The sequence below is a fragment of the Xenopus laevis genome, chromosome 7L, assembly GCF_017654675.1.
Source record: "Xenopus laevis strain J_2021 chromosome 7L, Xenopus_laevis_v10.1, whole genome shotgun sequence".
Lineage (NCBI taxonomy): Eukaryota > Metazoa > Chordata > Amphibia > Anura > Pipidae > Xenopus > Xenopus laevis.
In genome coordinates this window covers 130,939,136-130,956,227 of record NC_054383.1, presented here as the reverse complement: position 1 = coordinate 130,956,227, position 17,092 = coordinate 130,939,136, and the positions used below count along the sequence as shown (strand labels likewise).

The 17,092-nt window shown below is 38.3% G+C and overlaps 1 protein-coding gene across 2 annotated transcripts; it reads right to left on the bottom strand.

Annotated features, from left to right (window-relative positions):
• Positions 1 to 2,236: 2,236 nt before the first annotated feature.
• Positions 2,237 to 15,441, bottom strand: LOC121395657 (phospholipase A2 inhibitor and Ly6/PLAUR domain-containing protein-like). 2 transcript variants are annotated; one of them, XM_041569739.1, is made up of 5 exons: positions 15,321 to 15,441; positions 6,825 to 6,938; positions 5,246 to 5,398; positions 4,195 to 4,335; positions 2,237 to 3,458 (listed from the first exon to the last, which is right to left on the bottom strand). In XM_041569739.1, exons 1-5 carry the CDS (start codon positions 15,370 to 15,372, stop codon positions 3,265 to 3,267), a joined length of 654 nt encoding a protein of 217 aa, XP_041425673.1. In that variant the 5' UTR covers positions 15,373 to 15,441; the 3' UTR covers positions 2,237 to 3,264. The 2 variants fall into 2 exon arrangements, with proteins under 2 accessions (XP_041425673.1, XP_041425672.1); XM_041569738.1 differs by having other exon boundaries at positions 5,246 to 5,395; positions 6,822 to 6,938; positions 15,321 to 15,440.
• Positions 15,442 to 17,092: the final 1,651 nt, after the last annotated feature.

Here is a 17,092-nt window from a genome sequence, read left to right as displayed (position 1 = left end):
CACCAAAGTCAATTTTCAGAGAAAAATTTGATTTGAGTTTTGATCAAATCTCCATGTGATTATGATGTTTTCTTCCCTTAAGGTGTCACTGTCACTTGTAAACTAGATATGAATCATGTGGCATCCCGCCCATGTGCTATAAAGCAGATAACAGTCAGTAAACAGTCAAGAATATAATTCTTATAATAACTACAGTTAGAGACCTGTCATATCTTGTTATCTAGGTTATTGGGGCTATAAACAGAGAGCAAGATGCCAGGGGCCTGGAGAAAGAGATATTGAATTGTTTCTTTAAAAAAAACTTTTAGCAATATTCCATAATACAGGTATGGGGCCTGTTATCCAGAATGCTCAGGACCTGGGGTTTTCAGGATAATGTATCTTTCTGTTATTTGGATTTTCACATTGTTAGTCTACTAGAAAAATATGTAAACATAGGCTGTTTTTGCTTCCAATAAAGATTAATTATATTTTAGTTTGGATGAAGTACAAAGAGAAGAGAAAAAGGAAATCATTGTTAAAAATTTGAATTATTTGATTAAAATTGAGTCAGCCTTTCCATAATTTGGAGCTTTCTTGATAACGGATCCCATACCTTTAGTTCATTTGACTTTGTTTTTTGATTTATTACAATTCTTTTCTGCAGTTCAGGTAATTGAATTGGTATCTGTTTGTAAACAAAACTTTTTCTAAATGAATAGTGAGGAGGATAAAAGTAGAACAGGTGGAAATAAAAACACCAATCAGTACCCAAAAGGAATTCTAAGTGATTAAAGGGATGCTGCAACCTTACTGTTAATCTTGTAACAGGCTGTTCATTGATTACATTTTTTGTAGGGGGAGGTTTACATGTCCTTTAAGTACCAATGTGAACCAAGACCTCTGGGTCTTCCCAGTCCCTCCCAATAATATTTCTACTTGTTCCATCACATGCCAAATCCTAGTGCCAGGCAAGCAACAGCCAGTTTGGCATGAAGTGTCCCTGTGACAGATTACCCTTTCCACTTTCCTAATAATGAAATCCCCTAAAACTATAACCTGCCTTTCCTTCCTACCACTCCTCCACCCACCTCTATTAGTGACCCTGCTCCACAAGTTCAGCCTGCTCCACACATGTTAGTTCAGAGCTGTCCTCCCCAGCATCTTCACCCCAAATGGAAAATCTTTTGATTTGGACAAACTGTGGACCAGCGCCCCTGCCCTTATGTACCCTACTCTACTACTGGTAGAGTGACTTGTAAAGCAGCAATGGGTGGCTAGCAATTACCTGTGTTACATACTGCCAGAGTTACACAGGGAGCCCGGACTATTTTAGCCAAGAGGGGCTATATTTGTTTTTGTTTGGGCCAAGTATCAAGAATACTCCAAAAGCAAGTGGAACCTTTATGAATTTCCTCCTTAAAAATAAAATATTTTTTTTCCTGGACTACTCCACCCCCCCCCCATTTGGTATGTTTTGTCTTTCTGCTGTCAAGGGACTCTAACACAAGTTGCATTAGCTTGTTTTTTTGGTGTGACCTCAAAGCACTTTGATTTTTTTCATCTTCTGAGGGGTGGAGGTAAGAGCTACATTATACTGTATCTCCATAAAATTCCTAAAGGTGATATTTATTTGTTTTATCTGAATGCTTGTTACAATTTCTTTAGAAGGTGTTCTGCCTTGGAGGTTACTGCTTAGGTTTCTTGTGTCTAACATTGGTTCATATGGCTGTTGGCTTCGGCAGAAAATGTTTCATTTGTCACCAAAAGGGGAAAAAGTGCAAAACAACATTGAAAGACATTATTTTGGAATGTTCTTGTAGATTAATGAACTTCTTCTCTGGGATCTGTGTACATTTGTTATGCCCTTGGCAGCTTCTCTCTGAAGTGTTTGTGTTACATCCAAGAGATTCTTGTACTCTTAATTACTGAAGATCCAACATACCAGACAGAACATGGAAATCTGCTAAAGGCTTTATATTATCAGTATACTATATTATCAGTATATTATCAATACTGAATTGAAACAATATGAAAAATGTCACTGTGCAAAATGTATCTCTGTGGACCAGTTGTGGATTAAATATGATTAGTATCAATATTAACTTATAAGAGAAGTGGAGAATCCTGCTGTGGGCTTGGGCACATCTCCTACTAAAGATTTAAATAAATGTCTCCCATTCCCAGACTGACTCCAGAGAAGAACATAATACACACACTCACACACAAGGTGGTAGCAAAAAAATGAAAGAAAAAAAAACTTCTAATGGATTTTATTAAAGTTCACAGATCATAACCTGTATACATAAAATACATTCATAAATGCTTTTCGCCATGTTCAATTAACAACAGGGTTTGGCCTGAAATCTATGTGGTCCCATATAAGCTGTTTCTCCTGTATTGTTCCATTTCCTCCTTTTTCTTTGGAATTGGTTCTGTTTTATTGGTGCTTTTACTGCTCTCTACCTCAACTTCACAACCTTGTCCATTGCTGTATTTAGGTCTGTTGACACCATAAGCACATGACTTGACAGAACTGCCAATTTACGGGTGTGCGTGATGTCATCAGGGTCAGACTGGGCCGGTGGGGCTGGCTCTCATGGGCCCACCAGCCAAGACCTGCTCCCTTCTTGAAGCACTATAGCTCTCCATACATCCCTCCCTTGATCCGGTCAATGCTCAACCTCCCTCTCTGGCCCCAGTCGGTGCCACATGAAGGAATAGGTAAGAGGAGAAGGAATAGGTAAGAGGAGCAGAGGAGGATTGTAAAGGAATGGGGGGGGGGTGCAGAGGTGGGTTGCGGTTGGGATGGGGGGTCAGAAAGTGTTTTGTGGATGGGGAGTCAAGAGATTGTGTGGGGGCCCCTAAGGCAGCAGGCTGGTGAGCCCTGGGTCCCCATTCCGACACTGGAACAGCCTATATATAAATATGGTCCCTGACTTCTCCCCATATTGCCTTCCTGAGCTTACTGTTTTGTGTGCAGACAGGGCTGATGACAACTAATAGTAACGCTAGCACTAAAAACATATATACAGTATTATATACATATATTAGTATGAAGGAAGCAGTTGAGATCTGGAGGAGCAATGACTCTGGCTGCAGAGTTTCATCAAGTAGACCCAGAAGATAAAGAAACAAACAAAATGCTACTTTCATTGAAAAAAATTAGAATTTTTAAGTGACATATAAAGGATAGCTTTACCGAATTACAACCTCTTTCATTATGCAAATAAAATTAACAGTTTTTGGAGAGAATGGCAGGTAAGAGAAAACCACTTACTACGCTTAATACAATATTTTCATTAAAGCGATGGGGACAAGTAATAACATGATGTAGCCTTGATGAACACCAGAGCTGCCACTAGTACATGAGATTTTGACATCCATGGAAAGTTGAGGAGTACTGATAGAATTGCTTCCGATATCACATATACTCTTAGTAGCACAGCCACGTACAGCCGTACTGAGTGATTGAGATCCTGTAGAAAAAAATATATTATGATATAGTGTAGTCACACTCCCTTCCCAGAGACTATTATCCCACTGTTACTATAGGCACCATCTCTCCCTACTATACCTGCTATCCCACAGTCACACTCCCTTCCCAGAGACTATTATCCACTGTTACTATAGACACCATCTCTCCCTACTATACCTGCTATCCCACAGTCACTCTCCCTTCCCAGAGACTATTATCCACTGTTACTATAGACACCATCTCTCCCTACTATACCTGCTATCCCACAGTCACACTCCCTTCCCAGAGACTATTATCCACTGTTACTATAGACACCATCTCTCCCTACTATACCTGCTATCCCACAGTCACACTCCCTTCCCAGAGACTATTATCCACTGTTACTATAGACACCATCTCTCCCTACTATACCTGCTATCCCACAGTCACACTCCCTTCCCAGAGACTATTATCCACTGTTACTATAGGCACCATCTCTCCCTACTATACCTGCTATCCCACAGCCACACTCCCTTCCCATAGACTATTATCCACTGTTACTATAGACACCATCTCTCCCTACTATACCTGCTATCCCACAGTCACACTCCCTTCCCAGAGACTATTATCCCACTGTTACTATAGGCACCATCTCTCCCTACTATACCTGCTATCCCACAGTCACACTCCCTTCCCAGAGACTATTATCCACTGTTACTATAGGAACAATCTCTCTATCTCAATATCATTGATTTTACCTGTTATCTTTGTACTCTGCAGGATACACATTTTCTCCTCTCCTGTGCATTGCATGGTATCACTAGTGTAACACCAGGTTGAGTCTGCAGATATGCAACTTCGGCAGACCAGTCCATTCTGTTGAGAGCTATCAACTGGCACTTTATTTGGAGAAAAAAAAAGAACTCAATGTATTTGTTCCTGTTCATTTGTTATCACATAACTCATCATTTAAATCCTATAATTATTAATCCTAAATATGTTTTATTACTTTAAAGCCAATGTTTATTTATGGGGTGGAAGGATAAATTATTACCCCCCTACAATAAAAGGGTACTTTAATTGGGTTTAAGCAGTTTTTGCAAAGGAAAGCAACAAGGTCCCATCAAGTCAACGGACAGATTTAAATCAGGGCTTTGCAGTCTCCTAAGGGAGAAAATTGTCTCTCTCCTGATACAGACTCTATTACTGCTTGTGCTGGGTGACTTGGATTGGTGGCTTGGATCATTGAGACACTGCAGATACACTTCTCTCATGGTGGGAGATGCAGCTCTGCTGGTAGCAGATTTGGGGCCATTCTCTCTCTAAGTAGAGACATCCTAATACTCACTGGTGGAAATAATTAAATAGTGCGGATCTCAAATCTTCAGTGAGGTATGGCAGAGCATATTAGTGATCTCTTATGGAATTCTGGATTTGAATATTGCCTTGGGGTGAGACTGGCAGGGTCCTATTTATTTAATACAATGTGAATAAATGTTGTGGCCATTATACCCCATTTCTGGCTCCTGGTGTTTCATTAAGGTAAGTGACAATGGGGTTCAGTGGGATGGCTGAGGGCAAAGGGTCGATTGAGGAGTCCCCTTGACTTGTGTGTTGTTTCTACTCTGTTTTCTGGGAAGTGGAACTGCTGACATGAAAAAGTAATATATTGAGACAGTTTGAAATGCTTATAGTCAAAGGAATGGGCCACCCAAGGAAGAAAAAGTGCCTTCCTCCAAAAATCTAATTTTAAAGTAAATTTAAAATATTTTTTCACAGGGAACATTGGAATGAATAAGAGACACTTACAGGTCGGCGTTGTGGGGGTGCAGTTGTCTGTAAAACAACAGGAGATTCCTTGTTTGATTTTTGCTTGAGGAATACTGATACTTCCTTGTTTATCACACTTGCTCTGAGGTGCACAGGAGAGGGTATATATTTTACTTGCAGGTCCACCATCTGTAGGAATATACAAACAGTCTAAGGGTACCGAAGAGCTCAAAACAGCGTGATTAGCTTATCATATTAGCATACTTCCCTTTAATGAATAACTTAGTAAAAGTTGGCTGTGCCTAAGACTAACCAATAGTAATTGGCGAATTTCTCCCATTTCTCCTGCAAAATTCGTGAAACGCGTACTTTGATGCCGGCGTCAAAATATATTTTGACGGCATCAACAATTCCGATGCTGCCGACAATTCTGATGCCCATTAAAGTCAATGGGTGCCTAGAATTATTGCCGGCGTCTAAATTGTCGCCGGCGTCAGAATTGTCACCAGTATTGAATATCGCTGGCAAATTTTTGCTGTAATTTCGGGAATTTATTCACCAGTGGCGAAACACGTAAATTCACTGCAAAATTCGCACCTGCCGAATAAATGTAACCAACAGTTCATCTTTCTGTATGATTAAGCAATTCAATGTTACATTACCTGTGAGCAACATTCAGATGTAAAAAGAGTGGGGAAGCAACACAAGCATAAATAAGTCTCTGGGGGGCTAAATAAGAGCTGTGATTGGCCATTTGGTAGCCCCTATATGGACTGGTACCTCACATGAGGCTCTGTTTGGCAGTACACATGGTTCTTAATAAGGATGCGCCGAATCCAGTATTCAGTTTGGGATTTGAACAAGATTCTGCCTTTTTCAGTAGGATTTGGCCAAATCCAAGTACCTGGCTGAACAGCATCCGAATCCAAAAAAAAGACGTGACTTTTTGCCACGCAAACGAGGAAGTCAAAATTTTTGTAACTGCCCCCTGCGAGTGCAGTTCTCTTTCCCCCTCATTTCCCTAATTTACATATGCAAATTAGCATGTGAATATGATTCCTTATTCAGACTAATCTTTCATAAAGGATTCGGGAATCCGAAAAGAGTAGATTCAGTGAATCCCTAGTATTTATACAACCAAAACTTGCCTTCAAGCCTGGAATTCAAAAATAAACACCTGCTTTGAGGCCACTGGGAGCAACATCCAAGGGGTTGGTGAGTAACATGTCACTGACAAGCTGCAGGTTGGGGATCACTGGTCTAGAAGTTACAGACATCTCATATGAATAATTAAACTTCGAAATGCCTAGAACTTCCCTGTCTGATGTATGGTCAGCTTTAAAATTAAAACCCCACTATGAACAAGTAGAACCTTCTGTTACTACGGTACTGAGGTCCAATCTCTTCTTTGCTCCATCCTTTGCATTGTCTTCTGTTATTATCATAAATTCTACCTCTCTCTTTTGGACACAGTGAGTGGACTGGGGGTTTAGAGCAGCCAAGCTACAAATAAGTATACAGCTGAGATGGTGAGAATGTGCATATCCTAAATATATACAATTATATATACAAACCATAACCACCATATTTATCCATAACATACTATGATACCTACATACAGTAGTTAATATGTAAGAAGCTGCACAAACATTATCAGGAGCGCAGGTAACACTTGGGCCTAGGCATGAAGTACTACTGGCTGACGTGCAGTTCTGGCAAGAGAGTGAATGACCTAAAGAGAAAGAATTCAAACAGTGATTAAGTATTTACATTTTCATACATTTCTGGCAATGTACAAAATCTATTGCATTGTTCATCAGATCTCCCAGTCTCTGTCCCTTTAACAACCATGTATATTTGTGATTACAATGAACCTATTGGATATGAACTGCCCGTGAGAAATAGGTTTATTTGCAATCGGCAATTACAACGTTCCACAGAGTCCCCTGATACTGTAGCAGGGAAATCCATAAAGCAGGACCTTTTCTGCCCTAAACTCTACAGGACAGGGACCTCCTTCCTCCTGTGTCTTTTAGCCCATGGCACCCAACATTGTACCCCTGTATATTTATTGCAATGGTTCTCTTGCCTCTTTATTTTTAAGTATACATACATTCAGTACACTATTATTTTATTTATTTCTATCAAAGAGCTCCATTATTAAAACTGATAACGACCAGGGCTCACTTAAACTATTCTATGGGCCAGTATTCTTTTGTAATCTATGAAACCCGTTATCCAGACAGCTCCAAACTACTTAAAGGCCAACTCCCATAGACTCCATTTTATTAAAAAAAATCCCAGTACCAAGTACTTGATCCCAACTAAGATATAATTAATCCTTATTGGAAGCAAAACCAGCCTATTGGGTTTATTTAATGTTTACATGATTTTCTAATAGACTTAAGGTACGAAGATCCAAATTACAGAAAGTTCCATTATCCAGAAAACCCCAGGTCCCAAGCATTCTGGATAACAGGTCCCATTACTGTACTTTGTACTTGAGCCCAACTAAGATATAATTAATCCTTATTGGAAGCAAAACCAGCCTATTGGGTTTATTTAATGTTTACATGATTTTCTAGTAGACTTAAAGTATGAAGATCCAAATTATGGAAAGATCCGTTATCTAGAAAACCCCAGGTCCCAAGCATTTTGGATAACAGGTCCCATACCTGTATTGCTGAGCTACATAGCTATCAGCATTAAGAACTGTGTTGAAATGTGTGATAAATGTGTGGCAATCAGAAAAATGTTGATGAATTACAAAATGTGGATCTTCGAGTTCATTCTACAATAAATCTGCTCCTTCTATTGCATCACAGGAGTAATAAATACAATATTGTAACCGTGACTCACCTTGTTAGTTTCCCATTCAAACTCCACTTATTTCTGTGGGTTAAAGACATTTTCCTTTCTGTTTCTGTGGACACCAGAGCCGGGCCAACCCGGCCAGGCGCCCTAGGCAACCTGGCCGGCCACGGTGCCGGCTGAGTGCGCGCTCGATAGCGGATGCGCAAAGCTTCGTTCCAGCGTGCATGCGCAGAAACACATTGACACGATGAATAGAAGCGGCAGTCGGGTAGAGACGGGACCGGAAATGGGGTAGGCGACTGAGCAGGTACGTGCCTGGCGCCCCTCCAGCTTTGCACCCTAGGCATGTGCCTACTCTGCCTACCCCTAGTTCCGGCCCTGCCAGACACCTAACCTTTAGTTTACCCAGTGCCAAATAAAGTAACAGTATAACCTGCTCTTTCTATAACTAAAACTCCTTTTTATGCTGCATGTTATTTGTTTTACCTTCCCCGCTGCTTAAAGGGCACCTGTTGGGCGAAAATACTTTCCTCAAAGAAAGGTATGGGCTAATAGAGTCTGCACTCCGGTTGGGGATAACAATATTTTTTGAAAAAAATGCCCCCTTTACGCGTTAGGACATCCCCACTGGGAGGGAGCCGCCATGGTCAGGTAAATATAGTAAGTAAATATAAGAAAAGTACATTTTACAGTAAATTATATACAAATATCATTCCTAAACTCCATTTAGTTAGTAATTTTTTTTCGTTATCATTTAGTTTGTATTTAGCTTTGGGATTATGTTTTTATGATTTTTTTAAAGTGGTGTTTCACTACCTTTTCGTATGTTATCGAATTGACAGTCATAAGCAACTTTTCAATTGGTCTTCATTATTTATTCTTTATCATTTTTATTTCTTTATAATTCTTCTGACTCTTTCCAGATTGGGGTCACTGACCCCATCTAAAAAATAAATGCGTGGTAAGGCGGGAATTTTTTGTTAGTGCTACTTTTTATTACTCATCTTTTTATTCAGGCTTTTCTTATTCATATTCCAGTCTCTTATTCATTTCAATGCATGGTTGCTAGGGTAATTTGCATCATGGTAACCAGATTGGTGAAATTGCCAACTGGAGAGCTGCTGCTGAACGGTCAAATAACCATTTGTACATTACAAATTGTTTCAGAATATCACTCCCTACGTCAAACTAAAAGTTAACTCAAAGGTGAAAAACCCCTTTAATATCTTTACAATTTTTGTGCATTTTATCCTGTTGAAAATAGGCTTCCAAATCTGTGCTCTTCATTTTTATCATTTATTTGTAGTGATGGGCGAATAAATCCGCCTGACACAAATTCACTGCGAATTTCTGCGTTATGAAGGAAAAAATCCGCCATGTCAAAAAAAAAAAAGTTGTCGCTCTTCAAAATTATTTGGATGCCCATTGAATTTAATGCATTTTGACCAAATAGCCCTGCATGTAAAAATTGACGCACCTGTAAAAATTATTTTGACATCCATCGACTTCAATACATAATATAGACTTGCCTCTTTCTAATCTGAAGAGCTCTGGAATGATTTCCTCTCTCCTAAATGTGCCACAATATTCTTCTCAATTACACAGGGCATTTGCTGTCACCTTACCTTCTTATAGACCAGGGGGTCCCTAACCGCTGAGCCTAGCGACCAATTAAACCGATGCTTCAAATTTAACACGGACGAGCCAGAATTTGACGCCGACCCCTCCCGACCCCCTCCTGACTCCTCCCACCCCACCTGGTCCTTGCAAAAAAATTTGGGTCTACACCAGTCCCAAGCCAAAAATGGTTAGGGAATGTCGTTATAGACTGAAGATGTGGGCAAAAATCCTGAAAAACTCTGGAAACCCTCATGCGAGAGCTTGTCTGTTTGTTTCTTGTTTTACTCTCTATTTTTCTAATCTCCTAGTTTTGGAATGACAGGTATGGGATCTATTATTCAGAATCTTTATTTAATGTTTAAATTAAAAATATATCATCTTAATAAATCTACAATAATGCTACTATTCATCAATGGGGACTTTCATAAACTGTAACCTTTGTAACTCACCAGTTATCCGTTACGTAAGAATTTACCTATAAAAGCTGCTACAGACAAGGAATCATTGAAGGTGATTGTGACACAATTACAATTGTTGCTCTGTGAAACTGGTCTCAGGGTTTTGTTCTATAATAAGGTTCTGGTTAAAAAAAATCATCAGCACCCCCTATCTGGAAAACCCCATTCTGTATAACAGGTTCCATAACTGTACTTTGAATCATTTTGTTAAATCCACTATACTTTTAACTCGGGCTATTTTTATTTCTTCCATGTGTTAGTGTGTGTTGTACAGGTATGGGATCCATTATCCAGAAACCCATTTTCCTGAAAGCTCCGAATTACCTTTTTCTGTGTAATAATAAAACAGTACCTTGTACTTGATCCCAACTAAGATATAATTAATCCTTATTGGAAGAAAACCAGCCTATTGGGTTTATTTAATGTTTACATGATTTTCTAGTAGACTTCGGGGAGAAGGCAGTTCGGGGAGATTGTCGCCCCACAGAAGGGCCGATTAGTCACCAGTCAACTAAATCTCCCTGAATCTGCCTGTGTGCTAGCTCCCTTAAGGTATGAAGACCAAAATTATGGAAAGATCCATTATCCTGAAAGTCCCAAGCATTCTGGATAACAGGTTCCATACCTGTACCCTCCATAAATAATATATTATTCTATTCTCTTGGCTGAAAATCAACAAACTCTCTTCATATAGGGCCATAAAGTTTGGTTTTGAGCAATTCTGACTCCGTCTTCTATAACTTCCATTATATCTCCCATCATGGATACATATAAAATTCAGCTCATTATTCCTATAAACTAGCCCAACTTTTTTTCCCTAACTTACAAAATCCACTCTCTACTGCAAGAATGACATTTGTACCCAAGATAACATTGTTTCCTGAACCACCCTAGAATGAAAAAGACTTTCCCTTTAATGCCGATCCATTTACCATTCTCCTTCTATTTAAAGGAGTGTAACCACTCAGCTTTCTCCAAACCCCAAATTAGAATCTCCCCCTACAGAATCCCCAATGAGGGTGAACATTGTGAGTGATTACTGCCTTGTTCCCTGTGCAAATTCAATAATATTCACCTATAACCAAATTCACCTGAAAACTTTTAATTACAAAATATATATATATATATATATATATATATATATATATATATATATATATATATATATATATATATATATATATATATATAATACACAAAGCCATGAATACCCTGTAAATTATATCCTTATAAACGGTGAGTTCTGATGTCATCAGTTATAAACGGTGAGTTCTGATGTAATTTCTGTCACATGAATCATCGAAACTTGTGTATTATAATAAATAAAGTACCCCCAGTTGTAAAATATGAGGATATTAGAAGTTACCTTGGAGTTCCATGACCTGTATAAAAACACTCGGCCTTCGGCCTCGTACTTTTATATGGTCATGAAACTCCTCGGTAACTTATAATATCCTTATATTTTACAATAGGGGCTACTTTATTCACTATATAATCAACAAGTCATCATTTATGCCATAAGAAACGCTGTAAATAATAACCATATAAACGGCGCGTAGTGACGCAGAAACGCGCCGTTTATAACTTTAAAGAAACAGTGTTCAATACCACAACTGATCCAATACTGCCCAACACATGACTAAAAAAAAAAAAAAAAAAGTGCCAGCAAAACTAAAATAACAAGCCTGCATCATACCTACTAAGCACTGCCATGTGAATCGCCAAGTTTAAATCCAAGGAAATGTCTCAAAACCGGACCTAAAGTTCCCTGCCGCCATTATAAAATCCTTTCACAACAGTGCGCATGCGCAGCACAAATAGTGCGCATGCGCATTTGCGCATCTGCACCAATGCATTATGGGAAATGTAGTTTTTCCAATAAAACTACTTACAAACTCAAGCGCGGGGAAATTAAAAGCTGTAACAGCTCCCAGTCACAGTGCACATATCATATCAGTACCACAAAAAAAACGACTTCCTGACAGACCTTTATTTGAAAGAAAAATAACAAAATAATAACAAAACTCACCACAACCACAAGCAGTTTATTGTATAACCTTAATGTAAGTAAAATTCATTATATATACACGCATACAATTTATTTATTGAACTATAACACACACATACATATTCTATTCACATCCCTTTTTACTGATAGGAACAAAAAATGTAACACGGCCCCCACCATTTTGTGACCATTTTAATGTCAATTAATTTTTCCTTCTTTGTACTTTTCAAATTTTAGAACGCATGCTCTGTAGATCCCAAACTTTTCATTACACACTGTGATCACCACATATGTTATAACATACTGTGACCCCTAACCATTTCATGACACTTTGGTGCCCAAGTATTTCATGACAAACACAGTGATGGCCCCCCAGTGTTTCATGACACATAGGGGCAGAGTCAAATTTCAAGTTTATGAGAGTTTCTAAAAAAAATCTAAACTTATTAAAAAATTTGAATTTTTTAAATTCAGAGGAATATGATCAACCTGCAAACTCGAATCGAATTCCAATAAAATTCGATCAAATTCGATTCGAGTTTCTTCTCACTAAAAAATTTTTTTTTTTCAAAAGTCCACCAAATGACTCCAGATTAATTGTAGAAGATCCCCCATAGGCTAAAACACCAATTTGGCAGGTTTTAGATGGTGAATAGTAGAATTCGAATTCTTAAAGGGACAGTACATGATAAATTTCAAAATTCGAATTTCGCATTTTTTTTAACTCAAATCGAATTTAGACTATTCCCTAATCAAATTTCACTAAAATAAAACTCGAAATTTGAATTTAAAAATTCAAATTTTCAATTCAACCCTTGATAAATCTGTCCCTATTACAGTGGTGATCCCAAAGCGCTTAATAGTAGAATCCATAGCCCCTCCATAGCCTTTCATTTTAAAGCAATGGGGTTTTTTTTGTTCAACCCCCCCTTTTATTATCAAAATAAGATAATTTTTTAAAGGTGTAGTTCACTTTTAATTTATTATATAATACACTTTCTCAGCAACTTTTCAATTGGTCTACATTTTTTTATAGTTTACAAATGATTTGCCTTTTACGTCTGCCTTTTCCAGACTTTAAATGGAAGTGAGAGGCCACTGTCCCTGGTAGCCAAACAACTATTGCTCTGTGAGGCTACAATTGTATTGTAATTATTATTTCTAATCTTTCTGTTTAGGCCCTCTGCCATTTATATTGCATTCTCTCATTCATACCACAGCCTGATCGCTAGGATAAATTGGATACTAGCAAATAACATCTAAAATCCCAAACTGAAGAGAACTAAAAAAAAGACCAGTTGCAAATAGTCTGAGAAAATCACTATCTACATCATACTAAAAGATAATTGGAATGTAAACTAATCCTTTAGGCACCATAAATCACTTTAACTTATTTCCCTCTTCAGACAGGTTTCTGTGTATACAGAGATGGCAACAAGGTTTAAAATTTTAACACAAGAAGAACAAGCAAACTTTATCATACAACAGAAAAATTATAACACCTTAAAAAAGACCAACAGTGACATTGCAACTTTACAATCATTTCTGAAAGAAGTAAAAGAAACCAGAAGAATTGAAGAAATTCCACACCATGAACTAGATACAATTCTGGCAACTTTCATAATATCTGTTCTCAGAAAAGATTCAAAAGAGTATGAGCCACATACACTGCTCTGTATTTTAAGCAGCGTTGACAGATATTTCAAAGACAAAAACTATCCACACACTATAATGTTTGGACCCTCAAATGACTTCCCTAAAACAAAAGAATCTTTATCAGCAAAAATGAAATTTCTAAAGAAAGAAGGAAAAGGAAATCAACCCAACAAGGCAGAAGCATTAACAGATGAAGAAATAAACAAATTGTATGACTCAGGGACAATGTCCTTAGATAATCCAGCAAGCCTACTCAACTTAGTTTTCTTCAACAATGGAATTCATTTTGCACTTCGAACGCAAGAGCAATATGACCTACAATGGGGTGACATTACACTAAAAACTGACTCAACTGGCAAAGAGCGCCAAACAAAAACAAGAACTGGAGAGAATCCAAAAAATATTCGCCCAATAAAACCACGCATGTACAGCACATCAGAAAACCCAAAGAGAAATCCAATAGTCGCATATAAAAAATACAGAGATAACCGCCCAGAAACCATGAATGAACCTAGCTCTCCTTTCTACCTAGCACCAAATTTTAATTTCAAACCAGGTTACTCAAGGTGGTTTAGAACAATGAAGATAGGTGTGCACAAAATTAGAACATTGATGTCATCAATGAAAATAAAGGCATCGTTAACAGACTCCAAAAAAATTACAAACCATTCCACCCGAAAAACCACTATCCAGAAGCTAGTAGACAGCAATGTACCCCCAACAGAAATAGTGCAAATATCCGGCCATAAAAGTCTAAGCAGCATCAATAACTATGCATCACTCAGTGAAAAAAAGCAGATGGAAATTTCAACAATACTTCAAAAAACAAATGAAGGAACCACAAATATTCCACAAGAAACAGAAAATGAACAACCATCCACATCATTAGCTACAAACAACCAACCAAAACCAACTACCAATATTTCTTTCAAACAACAAGAGACAGGCATTACCAAAAATACACTAGAATCCCTTTTTGGGCCAAATTGTGTATTCAACAATTCAAATATTTCAATACACATATACAACAACTTACCACAAGAACCTCCAAAAAAAACAAGAAAAATGATGAGCAGTTCAGAATCTGACTAAATGTAAAATATCAAAGCTTATTATATTTCAAAGTTTCTTCAAATTGATACTATTACAAAATAATACAAATCTATGAAAAAATGTTTTAAAAGAATTGTTATACAAACTAACAACAAAATATATAGATATGTTTAAAAAGACCGTTTCTGTCTTATTCACAGACCTCACCAATAACCTAATAAAAAATTTAGAGCAAAATATATCTTGTCCTTATTCTTAATAATGACATATACAGTATATAGATTATATAGTATACTTGTAGATTATAATAGATAATGCACCCCCTACTGTAATTTATAAAGACATTAGAAGTCACCTCGGAGTTCCATGACCTGTATAAAAGCACTCGGCCTGCGGCCTCGTGCTTTTATATGGTCATGGAACTCCTCGGTGACTTATAATATCTTTATAAATTACAGTAGGGGGTGCATTATCCACTATATACACACACATTTGTTGAACTTACCGGTTGCAGCCAGTGCTGATAAGACAGAAAGAATTCCCAGTGAAAGTCTCATATTGACAGTTTGCACAGTAACTGTAACTGCCTGCACTCAGTCTCCAGTAACTGGATTCTCATAGGAAAGATTGAGTGACAAGTAAACCTGTGAATTTATACAAGTTATAAGGGTGCGGCAACAGTAAATGAGGTAAATAAGGCGGTCACAAATATTGCAGATTGGCAAAAATTACATAAAAGGAAACAACGTTACACTGAAAATGATCCATTGTGATATCATATATTGTGTAATCTCATAGAAAGATAGTCGGAGCCAACTGAATTAAGTATGGCCTTTAGCCCGCAGGTTGGAAACAATCTCAATAAACAAAAAAAGCACAAAACAGCTACATTGAATAATGGAGAGTGACACACCCATCCAATTATACTGCAGCCAGCCAACCAGTTCAGGCCAAGGTTGCTACAATGTATTAAAATATAACTTTTAATTTAAACTCTATTAAAAGAATTCCTCGTTTGGCAGCACCAGCATAGACATTCACGGCGTATAAAACGCTACGCCGTGCGGGACCATGTCCCTAAAATAACACACAACTAAAAACCCAAAGCGTAGGCTGGAATGGTGGTGGGTATATGCAAAATATTAAGTAGCGGGTTCAAGTACCCATTATCAGTACCTGCTCAGTAGGAATACTTCTCAGTATCAAACTAGTATGGATGCCCACCCTTCCCCCAGCTCTCCTTCTACCTAGCTACGTTGGGAAGAGTGGGAGCTATTCACACCACCTTCCACCTACGCCGCCCTACGCGTTTCGCTGACAAGCAGCTTCGTCAGGGGCATAAGTGCTGGTCGCGCTCCTTTCTCCCCTTTAAATAGGCATCTTGCGCAAGTCTCTGCGCTCCGCATTCGCGTGTACCAGCGTGATGTCACTTCCGGTTTTCTGCCCATAGTACTGCTATGCATTGGCGGAAGTGCGTGTCTTGCTGCTTCAAACCTTTAGTTAGACAGCAGTCGATTGCCAGTACAGTTCCCCAGTACATATATCGTTAGGGGACGGCTGCTGAATCCTATAAATTGCTGGGGTTTATTTGAAATAGATAACAAGACTGGCCCTATTTTAAATAAATTATATAACAGTTTTTTTACTGAGCCTGGATGCGATTAATGGCGGAAAGAAGGAGGCAATTGTGCCAGTATCATAAATCAAATAATATCAGTATAGTTCTAAATATGCATAATAATATATATGTCCAAATTGATTTAAGTAATAAGAAGAAGACAGTATAATATGCACTTGTTAGTTAAATACATATTATTCCCAGATCAATGCAGTTCTTGTGACTTCGTTAAAGAATTGGTGCGAACGTAAATCCTTCATTCAAACCGTTTGGCGATTTGCTTTGGCACCAATATATCCATCGTGACTCGCATTGTAAAAGCTTTCTGTGAATATCCCCTATTCTGGTAGTGGGTTGAATGTGTCCCACACCTGTAAATTTCATGACTGAAGTGTTCAAGCGAAGGAAGATGAGGCAGAGCACACTCCTGAAGACCATGTAGCGAGAACCGCTGGTGCCCAGTGCAGGGAGTCCGGCGACCTCCAATACACAATCAGGATGCTTGAGAAAGGGACTCGCCCCGAAACGTTGCACGTCCGCACCTAGTGGGCTAGCAAGGGGTGGCCCTGCATGGGGTTCCTTGTGTGCCAGTGTTTCAATGCATGACTGAAGTGTTCCCATCATGACACTCGTTAATGTGGTTGGCGACTGATGTATTT